The following is a 14,415-nucleotide window of genomic DNA, read 5'->3' as shown; positions in this document are numbered from 1 at the left end:
CAAACGTTATGGTGCCCTGAAATGAGGGGACTATAGTATGTGTAAAAAGTGTTGTATATTCTACATGGTGAAACCATAATGCATTAAAATACCCTTTGATTAAAGCTGAGAATGTGTACTTTGTGATTAGTTTTATCACAAAACTAAAATTGTGGAGTTCAGGGCCTCATCAAGGAAGAAAATGTATTCGTCCCAAAAATGATGGAGCTCACAGTATGTTATGTATTTTAGCTGTGAATGCAATGCTCTCGTGTGAGAGGTTGTGCGACTTTTCTGGGTGGTGCAGAAGGTGATAGTGGCTGCCGGCTTTTATGAGATGTTAAAACCATTAATTTCCTCTTAACATCCAATACTTACTGCAATATAGGAATCTATGGGTCTCTGTAAGTGGGTTTTTTAAACCACGACATTCCAAATGCATAATTTTTTATTCTTTTTTATATTTTATCCTTTATTCTAGCTTGTATAAGCACACATTGCAAAAAAATATAACTTGCAAGAAATAATAGACTGTGATTGGAAATAAAACACTTTAAAAAGAAACTTTTTTTTTACCAAAACAATTTAAAAGTTACACATAACATTTCACTGTTAATATTATGTTTAACAATTTTGTATTAATGATTTCTATTACTCCTGATGTAAAAACGAAATGTGATTTCTTTTTGTTGTTGTTGTGGTTTAATTATATGTTATCTGACCAGGTCAGATAACTTCATATCAGGTGAGAAAACCATTCCCTTTCACTGAAAACATGATTTTATCAGTGTACCTGTCCAATTGAAAAATGCTTCATTTTTTTTCCTGGTGAAGGCATTTCCAGCTGGTTCACAGTTGCCATTCATCTAGGTTGGTGCGGAAACATTGAGACATGTGCTTTCAACACCTAATCCAAGTGCTTTCCAGTGTTTAAGTGCGTGGGTGGCATGTTCAAATTACATTGTTTATGTGCCAGGGTGCCATGTTCAAATTCCATTGTTTATGTGCCAGGGTGCCATGTTCATATTCCATTGTTTAAGTGCCAGGGTGGCATGTTGACACTTTTTCTGCACATCCTTCCTGGTTACAGGGGACAGTGGATACGGCAGGGACAGCAAGTTGAAGGCGCCCTCCTCATTGGCCGTCTCCCCCGACGGCACGCTGTACATCGCCGACCTCGGCAACATCCGCATCCGGGCGCTGAGCAGGAACCGGCCGCGCCTCAACGCCAGGAACATGTACGAGATCGCGTCGGCGGTGGACCAGGAGCTCTACCTGTTCAGCGCCAACGGCACGCACCTGCACACCCGCAGCCTCATCACCGGGGACCACGTCTACAACTTCACCTACTCGGCGGAGCGGGACGTGAGCACGGCCGTGGGCGGCAACGGCAACGCCGTCCACATCCGCCGCGACGCCAACGGCGTGCCGCTGTGGCTGGTGGTGCCGGGCGGCCAGGTCTACTGGCTCACCATCAGCAACAGCGGCTCCCTGCAGAGGGTCTCCGCGCTGGCCCACAACCTGGCGCAGATCACCTACCACGGGAACCTGGGTCTCCTAGCAACCAAGAGCAACGAGAACGGCTGGACCACCATCTACGAGTAAGGCTGGGCCCATCTCTTTTCTGTTTTTGTGACAGAGGTTCTTGGGTCACAGCCCAGAGCGTGAATGCTGAGCTGTCTGTCATTTGGTCTTATTCGATGTGCATTCGGGAGGCAGACCTGTTGGGTGCCGGTTCTGATATTTTACGGATGACCTGGTAGAGAAAGACACAATAAAAATCTCACATTGTTAGGGTTAAATATGTTGTGGCTCGTCTGTGGTGGCAGTGCTCCTCTGCGTGATAGCTAATAAGTAGCCCTTCTCTGGGGAGAACCCAGATGCCCTGTTGGGTACAAATGTGTGTCTCTTTAGGATCAAAGTGAAACTTTCACTGGAGACCAGAGATCAGGGTGTTGTCACAAACAAGTAGCAACAACCCCCCCCCCCCCCCCCCCCACATGCAAGCAGGCAATGAATACATTTGTGTTGACTAAGATTCCAGCTTCAAAGACAGGGGGTTATATCTTTTAAATATAATTTTTTAGGTCTTTAGACACCAAGGCATTTGGAAAGTGTAGGTCATCTTTCCCTGCTGTGCCGTGATTCCTTTCACATTGTGCTCATGAAGCTGAGGTAAAACATTAAAGTATCAGATTGTTGTTTCTCTCATATGAAACCCTCAAATTCTAAAAAAGGAGTAAATTCATTTAAATTCTGTCTTTATAATGCGCAAATATCTGCATAGCCCTTGTTTGCATTTCAAGAGAAATGCGACTAGAAGGACAGTCTGACATTTGTTGTTTACCTTGCCTCAGAGTGAAGATTTCAGAGGTATGCCTACTATTTCGCTTAATGAAAACTTTATTTGCGAAGTTCTGAATTGTTACCTTGAAATCCACTTGGCAACAGGGTAGGTTTTTTTTTCCAAGTGGCATTTGTTCAGCTGGGAAATTAGCTTTTCTGACCACACAGTTTATTGACTCTGAAAGCGTACTTAGGGCACAATACCTTCAAAAATTAAAGTTTATTGTGCAGGCTTGCTTTTCAAGAATGTTTGCTTTCCATGATGTTTTAAGCCTTTAAGTTTGGGAGTAGGATGATTATGTAAAATGTTTCTGAAGGCATTTTAAGTGGTTTCAAAGAGCCTTTGGGACAATTGCATTGAAAATGTCACACTCACAATGTTTCTCACTGCTGGTTATTGTGTGCGCTGGGCCACTTAATATTCAAATTTTACATGACGGAAACGATGACCTTTCTCGCGTTGTCATTTATAAAGTGAGGTAAAATGCATTCCATTTTGAAATGACTATTTTCTCTCAACTCAGCGCTGATAGATGGTTATAGTAGTTTTCTTCCTGGTGCATTACCTTTGTTGGAACAATGTTGAATTACTGCCATCTCGTGGTGTAGTTGTGAAGGTACACCAAAAATCTTGTTTCTCTAGATCTTTTCTCAACACTCGTTTATGGTTACGTTACACTGTAAGTTTATATAACTAAACCAAATCAAAGATTTTTTACATTTGTGAGTTTAAAAAAAAGAAAAGAAACACTGCCTGATGTCCTTCATTGTACATATGAGTTAGTGATGTGAAGGACATTTTAAAAACATGTTGTACTAAAGAGCATTGCCATCTGTGCCGTTTCACGTTTGTACATACATGACGGCCAATCGCTGAGCAAAAGGTCGCTTTTTCTTTGTGCAGGTACAATGCAGAGGGTCATCTCACCAACGTAACCTTCCCCACCGGGGAAATTGCCAGTTACCAAGGTAACATGGAAAAGACCGTGAGGGTTGAGGCGGGCACATCAAACAGGGAGAACTTTATAACTGCCACCAACTTCTCAGCCAGCAATACAATCTACACTCTGCGTCAAGGTACGCATGCATGTAAACGCAACTCTACGGTTTTTTTTTTTTTTTGAGGATTTGTTTTGCCTAATATTCTATTACGTAATATAATTTATTCTGTGGGACAAAAAACGGTTAAAGTTGTTGCTGTACAAAACGTTTATAAAGTTGTCTTTAACGTGATATTTCTTCTTTGCCCTGGTAATTTCAGTCGTGTTGATTCTTAAAATGCTATATTCCCATGCAGTGTTTTTCAAAGGTTTGCATTTGACCTGTATGATGTTACAAAGATGTTAAGCATAATGTAATGACTTGGTTGGATTATTTTGACCTTTTTTATTTTGTTTTGATATGCTAATTTAAAAGGTCAACCCCACAGCAACGTTATGAAATCGCTCAAAGATCTGTTGAAATTTGAAATCATGTCACACTTATTTTCCAAGAGCTGTTGTGAAAGTGTTGAAATTAACGATTCTGATTGAATATATAGTTTTGTTTGTCTGTGTGTAGCCTACTTGTGATTGAAAGAAGTCGAACAAGCTGAATTGAGCAACCGCGTCTTGAACTACCACCTGGACAATCAATTTACGTGGGCAGTTATGTTTAACGCTACAGAAATACATAATGCTCAGTACCACACATGTGCTCATGAATTGCAATGTGTTTTCACTCTCAGTGAATGAAAGGAGCTGAGGTAGAGTAGAATGCAGCTGCAGTAGGCTAGCTATGTACTCTATTTACTAGTTTCCATAGATTAAATCAGTCAGAGTGTTCTGTCGATTTCTTTTACCTGGTCGAAATGTCCTACCGGTAGCGCATGCACTAATAACAAAATGTGGTTGTGGCAACGTACTATTAACGTCCTCTATTGGTCTCGTAACGTCCAATTTACGTAGTATTAACGTAAAAAGTAAGACCAGCGCCTCGTCGCTGCGACGTCGCAAAACAACGTTGTGGATACGTAACAGTTACGTCCTTACAACTTTACGTTTGACAATGTAATAGAATAACCTTACCCCGACGTTGTGATTACGTCGCCAGGCAGTCATCCGTCGTAACCTCATAGATTTACGTCGCTGACGCGTTGTTTAAATTTCTTTACGTTATTTACCTTTCCACAACGTTGCTGATTGGTCACTTACTTACTAAACCCTGACCATACATTTAGATTTTGTGTATTAAAAAAAGGTATATCATGGTGTTGTAATTTTGATCTCCATTCTATCCTACCAATGAAATGCCATTGCTTCTGTAATTCATATCTTCAAATTTATTTTCAAAGATAGTGCAGCAATAAAAAATGTACACATATCAAGCCCAAATAGAATAGAAAGCCTTTATTGTCATTGTATAGAATACCATTGAGATCAGGTTCAAGTGACATTTCTAGGTAGGCAATATGTGCTGAAGCAAGCATAATTATGGTACAGAAGGTGAGACAAACATACAAAACTAGATACAAAAACAACATAAAAAGGGTGACTTGCACTAGTGCAATATCCATAGCAGGTCCCCCAAAGCATATGTGCTCGTATAATATGCAGTACCTCCTCATCACGATAATCACTTCCACCACCATCATAAGCATCAACTGCAGCATATTGACAGAATATCATGACTACATCCTCCCTAGTATTTTTCTGATAAAATTATGGCATTACCATCATTACAATTTCTTGATATGTCAACAGATTGAAGTGCACAAGGACTAAATTAAAACACCCAAAACTGCTTGTCAATAAAATATACATTGTCTTGCGTTGTTGTAGTTGTTGTCAAGTTCTGACAACCTACCAGTAACGTTTTCGTGGCCTACCTATATCTGTGAAAATCTGTCACAAGACTGTACATTATTCTCTCGTTCCCATTGAATGTCTTTTTTGATCCAAACAGCTGTAGCACGTGTCACCACATGGCCTAAAGTTAAAGCTGAGTTTAAAATATTTACGAAGATCAGGTCTGAGTTGAACCAATCCAACCAATTGGTTAATCAATAGTCGACTAACAACCGATTAGCAACCCCATTAGGTTTAACTCCGCATGGGGGTCGTCTGCACTTTTGCCTGACTAGCAATCTCGGCAGGCTAGCATGCTATATCAAAACTATGTTGTATGTTAGTCCCTAGAAGACTGTTTACGATTACATACATTTGGATTCCTTGATGCACACACACACAATACAGTAGCTGAAAAAAAACTGTTCAAGCTTGATGCATCTACCTAAAAAGTCTGTGTTACATTTTTCCCCCGTGTTGGATTTGACCTCCCCTACCCAGCTGCACCCCAGCCGAACAAGCCCCTGGCTGGACGAAGCCTGCAATAGTAGTCCAAGGTTTTAGGGCCTAGTTTGTAGTTACGTAGCTTCCTGAGTCATGAATAGGGTTGGGTACTAAAACCCAGTCGCACTTTGGCACCGGTTTCCATATTATCAGTACCTACCAGGCCGGTGTGTTTCCGTGAGGTCAGAAGGTACAGAAGTTAATGTTCTTCAGGGCCGAGAGTCTGTGGTCACCGTGGTTATTTCTGTAGGAAACCGTGGAAAGTGGCAAGTGAAATTAAAATGTCAGAACAACAGAAAGATGTGCTTTAAATGAACTTTTCCAGTAAAGAGTTAAGGGGAAATTTTAACCCCCAATGAACAGTGTACTAAGAGTGCTATTAACACATTTTCATGTGTGACTATTTTTCTGGTATTTCATTAAAATGCGCATTAATGAGCAGAAACATTCGTTTGGGGAAAATCATCTCCCCATAATTTCTGCTTCACCACACAAGTGTCAGCATGTGGCCACCAAGTGGGTTGTTTGCTGTTGAATGTTTCCCACCATAATATGTTTCATTCAAAACGCGTTAAATGCTGAGGGCATGAACATGTTTTCTTAATTAGATAAGTAATAACTATTGATTTTGCAGGGTGTACATCATTTAGATTAAGACGTTTTCTTGTTGTTTTTAGTAATATCCATATTCACAGCAGATTCAATAGAAATAACTCTTTAAACACTGAATTTCTGTTTGGATAATTCATTTAGTTCATTTTAGGGTAATTAATTTGCTCATTTAAGAATGATTCTCCTTTCTCTTTTGTAAGATTCGTATCGATACATGAGTGTGCAATAACGTATTGAGATTGTACCATGTTGTTTCTCTGAGGATAATGGGATTCGCACACGTGGGTGAATGAGCCAGGGTTTGACTGGCAAAAGTTCATCCAGTAGCAAGGCCTTGCTAATGGATGAATAGCTCATAGGACAGCTCGTCTTGCTTTACCGCATGCAGATTTTACAATAAAATAAAATGTGCAGAAGTTTTTGTTAAGTGTGAGCTGAATTGAGCTTCTTCCTTTTTTTTCTGGCCATATTTTCACAGATTTTAAATAACACCTTCTGGTTTATAGCCTCATTTGTGTCTACTATTAAGATTTTAAATATGTATATGCTAAAGCAATGGTTAGAACTGCTTGCTCTATAATTGCATAATTTGAGGCCTTTTTATTTCGTGATTTATACTCATCATGTATAATTAATTACGTTCTAAACCTAATCCACTGTCACATCCCATAATACTCTACAGACCCCTCGCTACGGCCTGAGGAGGTCAGGCCCGCCCACTCAGAATTTCGTGCCACCCCAAAAATATATCTGATCACAATCTACCCCGCCCCCCTTCCTCAGTCTGCAGCTGCCAGCCACACCCCCCACCCTCCCTCCACGATTGGTTGGTAAACGACCTCCCTGTCAGTGCTGCAGGAATACAGCACGTAGACAAATAAGTTGTTTCCTCCCCCAGCCCCCCAAGACTGCACCCTGCCGCCGGGTCTGATACTCTACTTTGCATGTATCACAATGGTTTAGAATAAACGTGAAACTATCTGAAGTCCTGCTGAAGTTCATGAAATTAAATGCACATCTTCTTTAAGCACATATTGCTTACATATCCATGTTACGCATAACAGAAGTAGGCTATGTAATTGCTCTTTCCCACACCTTTCAGTAGTGTTTTCTTAATTTGATGGCAATATTAACTAAGAATATAGGTTTGCAAACTTGACGATGTAGACCACAGGTGCAGGAGATGCGCAAAAGCCAATAATAAAACAATGAATATCACCACACTGTGTCTCTTGCTGCGCTTGCAACTTCATGTATAGAAATAATGACATTGCCCTTCATCAGAGTGTTCAAGCACAGCTAGAGATACATTGTTGCAGAGTTCATTGCTTTACTAATAGCAATAGTAAGTGAAATATGGTTTCTGTGGCCTCTTCAAGGGTAGGTGGAACAGTTTCCTGTTTTTGTGTTAAAAAATAAAAACACCGCAGTTCCTTTTCGGTTTTGCTATTCTCGAGCGAGTTGACTGAAGGCCTCTTCTCTGCCCCCGGCCCCCATCTGTGTCCCCCCCTTCGCAGACCACGCCCAGAACACGTACCGCGTGAGCGCGGACGGCTCCCTGCGCGTCACCTTCGCCAGCGGCATGGAGGTGACCCTCAGCACGGAGCCGCACATCTCGGGGGGCGTGGTCAACCCCACGGTGGGCAGGTGCAACATCTCGCTGCCGGGGGAGTACAGCCCCAGCCTCATCGAATGGAGGCAGAGGAGGGAGCAGGCCAAAGGCAACTTCTCTGCCTACGAGCGCAGGCTGAGGGTACGGCCGCTCTCGTCTTTTCCCCCCGATAGATCCCCACAGGTCTCACCGACGCTGTTGAAAGCGAGGGCAGTGTGCCCAACAAAACAATGAGCTGGAGACTTTAACATTGACCGATAAATGTAGATGTTTGTTTTTTCTTAACAAACAAAACTTGTTTGGTGAGTTGACTGCATTCGTGAAGAAACCTATTCCAGCATTTATTTAAGGGTTAATGACAAATGTCTGTCAAGCTCTGGACATATTTCAGAAAAGTGTTTATTTCAGAAATTATTTTTGGATGTGTTTGTTATTTCAGAAAGGTGTTTGTTATACCTTCTCTAAAAGTTTCCACAGGATACTCTTTAGTTTTTTATGTTTTTGTTTTTTTCCAGCAAAGAATCGCAGATTTTTTGCAGACTGAGATTATCATCTGTACTTTTCCGTTTAACGGAAAATGAGAACCGTCAGACCGATGAGCAGAAGCTGAGATGTGTTGAGACTGAAGCGTTCTAAGTGTGGCTGCAGGGCATGATGTTATCAGAAGAAGGAGGGTGTGGGTGTAACGGCAGCGCCGTCTTGGCGTGGCCGTGAAGGAAAAGACAGATCAAAGCTAATAACAGTTTCCATGCAGTCATTGGTGCCGGCGCTTAAAGTCTCACACTGTTGAGTCATCTGGCAATGTACTTTATCCATACAAAATACAGCTTCGTGTTTATGATCAGTATTATTCATCTGAGTAAAATATTACTTGGAGTGAACAGTAAACTCCCTGTGAAGTTTGAATAGTTGGTACCGTCTTAATGCCTTAGCTCATTAATACACATGACAGTATTACTAATCGACTGTATTGCAATGATGAATTCATATAAATTTAAATGTTATGTTGACATATTTTACGTATCACAATTACAATTTTGACTAATCTGACTACAAAACCCCCATAAATGCTTTCCCGCAAATGATGTGGGACGTTTAGACGGGCGTTCTTGAGTAACGGCTTCATTCTTAAAGGGGCTGTACCAGCCTGTTTTGTGCTGTGGCTGGGTCATAGTTCTGGGATAGTTTCATCATAACAGAAACTGAAGTCTGAACTCTCTTAAAGTGGCTGTTGGCCTCAATGTGGTTTGCAAATACGATTCAAATTACCGTATACATTCAATAATCATCTCTTTTCACATTAACTAATTTTATTTATTTATTTGTTTATATATTTATTTATTTATGTATGCAATCAAGATATTTCTGATTTTATGTTTGTTTATTTACAAGGTATAATTTATATTTAGTATGCATGTATATTTGCATTGACATTGCAGAATAGGATGCATAAAAATATGACCAAGGGTATGGATAAGGTGCTATACTTTGGTAGCAAATGTCCAATGAAGGTTGAAATTCATATGACCACTGTATTCTGACCCTTGTTCTAATTTATTTTTTATTATTGATCACAGGCCCATAACAGGAATCTGCTGTCCATAGACTTTGACAAGACCACCAGGATGGGCAAGATCTATGACGACCACCGGAAGTTTACCCTCAGGATCCTGTATGACCTGATGGGCCGTCCCATTGTGTGGTCACCTAGCAGCAAATACAACGAGGTCAATGTGACATACTCGCCAACGGGCCTTGTGACCAGCATTCAGCGGGGAAATTGGTCTGAAAGACTTCAGTATGAAAGCGGAAGAATTGTTTCCAGGACCTGGGCCAATGGAAAGATATGGAGCTACAGCTTTCAGGAAAAGGTAGCAGCACAAGCATGGCTTCATAATGCCTGTGATGTGTATCACAGAGAGCATTCCTGCTTTCACTGTTCTGGGCCATATGTGGAACTGGCCTCTTTAGTTCCTCCAGTTCAGTATGGTTTCAGTATTTAGTAATTCAGTATCTTGAGATGTCTTAAGGTCCTGTTTTTATGTCTTGAGAAATTGGAGTCTTTTGAGACATTTCAAGACATTGTATGATATTTTATTGACTTGTTACTCATTTTAAGTTGTGCCACAAGACATCTGAACAGATCTTTTCTAGCACAGCTTTAGACATGGTGATGCCTTCTTTCAGTTCAGCTTTTTGCATTTTTGCATTCTATAGAGGATGTGGAATCTGCCTTTTTAGTTCCCACTTTTAAATTTTGCATGAATTAATTTGACTCGTGGTTAAAAAACGTTCTCTTGTGCTAAATAATGCATTTGCTACTAGCCAATGACAGTAGTTTTCTTTAGTTATTTGTGTCTGTTGTAAAGCGTCAGTATGTCTGTGCTGTTGTGTCTGTTGCAGTCAGTGCTCCTCCTCCTACACAGCCAGCGCAGGTACATCTTTGAGTACGACCAGACGGACCGGCTCCTGTCCGTCACCATGCCCAGCATGGTGCGCCACGGCCTGCAGTCCATGCTGTCCGTGGGCTACTACCGAAACATCTACAGCCCGCCCGACGGCACCGCCGCCGTCATCCAGGACTACGCCCGCGACGGGCGCCTCCTCCAGACCCTCCACATGGGCACGGGCCGCCGCGCCCTCTACAAGTACACCAAGCAGTCCCGCCTGTCCGAGATCCTGTACGACACCACCCTGGTCACTTTCACTTACGACGAGGCCTCGGGCGTGGTCAAGACCATTCACCTCATGCACGAAGGCTTCATTTGCACCATCAGATACAGGCAAACAGGTAACAGTCCGATTCGGGATGCCTTTAGTCCGCGAGGAATCGGTAGAAAAACGTATTAAGAGTATTAAGATTGTGGTTGTGTGTGCGTGTGTGTGTGTGTGTGTGTGTGTGCATTTGTGTACTTGGGGGGCGTCTGCAAAAGCCAAATGGCGTGCACTTTAGTTTGATACTTTCAGCATCTTAAGAATTTTCTGTCCGAGAATAACTGTCCTGGTTTGACCAGAGTGCTAACTGCATCTGCCAGGAATTGATTAATAAACATGCCTTATTGTCTTCTAAATTGTAATGTTCTCGCAGGTAGCACCACTTCGCGTTGCAAATCTTAGCCATTGTCTTAAATTTCATTATGTGGCACAATTATAGGCTGATTACTGTCTGTAAATGTAATAAAGCAAATTTATGCAAGGGTCTGTTTAATGCCAGTCCATTTAAATTATGGCATAAATTGCCATTCATGCTTATTGTTTATAAATGATCCCTCTTCCATTTACAGCTATTAGCTGCTGGTAAATAATCATCATAAACCCAAATGCCCACATCATTCATTGCATTTAATATCAGTAAATCGGAAATTGGGGACTGTCTTCGTAAAAGGTGAATAATGTGGCCTCCAATTGGACAGTGGGGATTTAATCTGGTCCACGGGAGAGCCTACAGATTTTCATAATGATTAAGTTCAATTTGATAGGGTTTTAAAGGGACAGGCAGACTCCACCTACGCCTGCTGCCAGGAAAATGGTGTCCTCAAAACACTTTCCTGCCTCATAGCTCAGTTGCTGGGAATTAGAGGTTACACAAATGAATCTCCAGTGGTTGCAATTGAGACAAATAGTTTCAGGTACTTTATGATGGTTTGGTACATTAGGTAAAAATGTCATTACTACCTCAGCAGAATTAGAGGGAATGATCAAAACATTTAGTACAAAGCACACAGCTGAGAATTTGGCAGTTTGAGCTTTGTTGGTCAACATAACAGTTATCGAAACTCAAACATCAATATTAACGAATACAAATCCTGTATATGTTAGAAGAAAAAGAAAAGCTCTCATTTAGGTGTGTGAACTGCATTCTCAGCAGTACATGCTAAGCCATGGGCTTTGCATTGATGCTGTCAAAACTGAAATATACTGTACAAGAATAATTTATTATTCTCCATTAACACTAGTAAGGTGGTAAGTCACTCTGCAATACAGATACTTAAATAATTCAGACGTGGCCCTTGGGAGTAATTCTGGAACTGTGGACGCAATAATGGTGGGTACTGTATTATTCATCAACCAGCTGACTGTTTGCCTACATCACTCTCTTTCAGGAAATCATTAAATATATTAGCAGTCAATTAAATATATTACAGTGTAGTACATTAGATATATTAAGACAGCTGCATTACATTTGTTATCGTGAAGTACATTAAATATATTAAGAAAACTAAATTATGTGTTAGAGTGAAGTACACGGAATATATTAAGTACATTAAATACTGTATATTAGAGTGCAGTACATTAAATATATTGCAGGTATATTTGTACATATACATCCATCCATCCATTATCTATACCCGCTTATCCTGGTCAGGGTCACGGGGAGCCTATACCAGCGCGCATTGGGCGAGAGGCAGGAACACGGTATATGCGTGTGAATACCATTAAATAAAAGCTGATTTTCTGTACTTTTGTCTCATATTCATTTTTTGGTTAAAATGAAATGCCTTAAGTATAAATCAAAAATGAAAAAAATACACTACCATTGCCATACTTTTCGATGGTACTGTAGATGAACTTGAAATCTTCATTAACAATTATGTCTCTGCAGGTCCTCTTGTTGGACGCCAGATCTTCAGATTCAGTGAGGAAGGACTTGTAAATGCACGGTTTGACTACAGCTACAATAACTTCAGGGTGACCAGCATGCAAGCGATGATCAACGAAACGCCGCTCCCCATCGATCTCTATCGCTACGTGGATGTTTCTGGTAGGATCGAGCAGTTTGGAAAATTCAGCGTCATCAACTACGACCTCAACCAAGTCATCACCACGCACATTATGAAGCACACCAAGATCTTCAACGCCAACGGCCAAGTGATCGAGGTGCAATATGAAATCCTGAAGTCCATTGCCTACTGGATGACGGTGCAGTACGACAGCATGGGGCGCACCACTGTCTGCGACATCAGGATCGGCGTGGACAACAACATCACGCGCTACTCCTACGAGTACGACGCCGACAGCCAACTCCAGAGCGTGTCGGTGAACGACCGGCCCCAGTGGCGATACAGCTACGATCTGAACGGAAACATCAACCTGCTGAGTCATGGCAACAGCGCTCGGTTAACCCCCCTCCGCTACGACCTGCGGGACCGCATCACGCGGCTGGGGGAGATACAGTACAAAATGGACGAGGACGGTTTCCTACGCCTGCGGGGCGACGTTGTTTTCGAGTACAGCTCCAATGGGCTTCTGATGAAGGCTTACAACAAGGTGTCAGGCCAGAGCGTTCGCTACCGCTACGACGGTTTGGGCCGACGGATGGCCAGCCGGACGAACCTCGGCCAGCACCTCCAGTTCTTTTATGCTGACCTCAGCAAGCCGACCAGAGTCACGCACATGTACAACCACTCCAGCTCAGAAATCACTTCCCTCTACTATGACTTGCAGGGCCACCTTATCGCCATGGAACTGAGCAGTGGCGAGGAATACTATGTTGCTTGTGACAATTCTGGCACCCCGCTCGCAATTTTCAGCAGCCGCGGTCAAATTGTAAAAGAAATGCTGTACACCCCTTATGGAGACATATATCAGGACTCCAACCCCTCCTTCCAGCTTGTCATTGGTTTCCACGGTGGCCTCTACGACTCCTTGACCAAGCTTGTTCACCTGGGGAGGAGGGACTACGATGTGGTGGCTGGCCGTTGGACCACCCCCAACTACGAGTTGTGGGTGGAGCTCAGCACCAACCCAAAGCCGTTCAACTTGTACTCCTTCAAAAACAACTACCCAGTTGGGGAACTGCAAGATGTTTCTCAGTTCATAACAGGTATGACAGAATTACAGTTGCACTCTTCCTTGACTTGAGCCTGAAATGTAGAGCAGTGTAATCTATATTATTTCTGAGATGTAATATCACAGTTCTGAAGTGATGGACACAAACAATAATGTGCTTGGTTATAAATTCTTTATGATAGTACAAAACACGTGTGAGCACTGGAGTAATGTACCCGTAAATGCTAATGTGAGACCCAGATCTTCTCATCTCCCCTCCTGGTCCTGTGTTTTTAGACATTGGCAGCTGGCTCCAGCTTTTTGGGTTCCAGCTGCACAACGTGGTTCCTGGTTTCCCCAAGCCAGATGTGGAGAGCATGGAGCAGACCTATGAGCTGATGAAGACCCAAACTAAGACACAGGACTGGGACCCCAGCAAGGTGATTACAGTCGGCAAACCACCACCACCAAGACCAAGATTCATTTGGCATGTGTCTATAACTTTCACCTAACTGTTTCCAGTAAATAAATGAACACCAGTTGTAATGTATTTTAAGTTAACCATATGGACTACTGTTGATTGAATCCAGGTCAATGTTAAGGGTAAATGTGGATCAAATCCGCACCATAGTTATGGGCAAGTGTTCATTAAATCCAGGTCAACGTTAAGGGCAAATGTGGATCAATTCCATGCCATACTTACAGACAAGTGTTGATTGAATCCAGGACAAAGTTAAGGGCAAATGTGGATCAAATCTATGCCATAGT

At 42.1% G+C, this 14,415-nt stretch overlaps 1 protein-coding gene across 3 annotated transcripts in view; it reads left to right on the top strand.

Annotated features, from left to right (window-relative positions):
• Positions 1-14,415, top strand: part of tenm1 (teneurin transmembrane protein 1) — a 414,402-nt gene that overhangs the window by 396,868 nt on the left and 3,119 nt on the right. For all 3 annotated transcript variants that reach the window (XM_035434568.1, XM_035434569.1, XM_035434567.1), the window contains 7 exons: positions 1,070-1,580; positions 3,230-3,402; positions 7,784-8,019; positions 9,456-9,749; positions 10,282-10,669; positions 12,482-13,702; positions 13,945-14,087. In XM_035434568.1, coding sequence (XP_035290459.1) covers positions 1,070-1,580; positions 3,230-3,402; positions 7,784-8,019; positions 9,456-9,749; positions 10,282-10,669; positions 12,482-13,702; positions 13,945-14,087 — 2,966 coding nt within the window. The remainder of the gene's footprint in view (positions 1-1,069; positions 1,581-3,229; positions 3,403-7,783; positions 8,020-9,455; positions 9,750-10,281; positions 10,670-12,481; positions 13,703-13,944; positions 14,088-14,415) is intronic.

This window comes from Anguilla anguilla, chromosome 9 (assembly GCF_013347855.1).
Source record: "Anguilla anguilla isolate fAngAng1 chromosome 9, fAngAng1.pri, whole genome shotgun sequence".
Taxonomy (NCBI): Eukaryota; Metazoa; Chordata; class Actinopteri; order Anguilliformes; family Anguillidae; genus Anguilla; species Anguilla anguilla.
The sequence above is the reverse complement of the archived record's forward strand: the minus strand, read 5'-3'. Positions and strand labels throughout refer to the sequence as shown.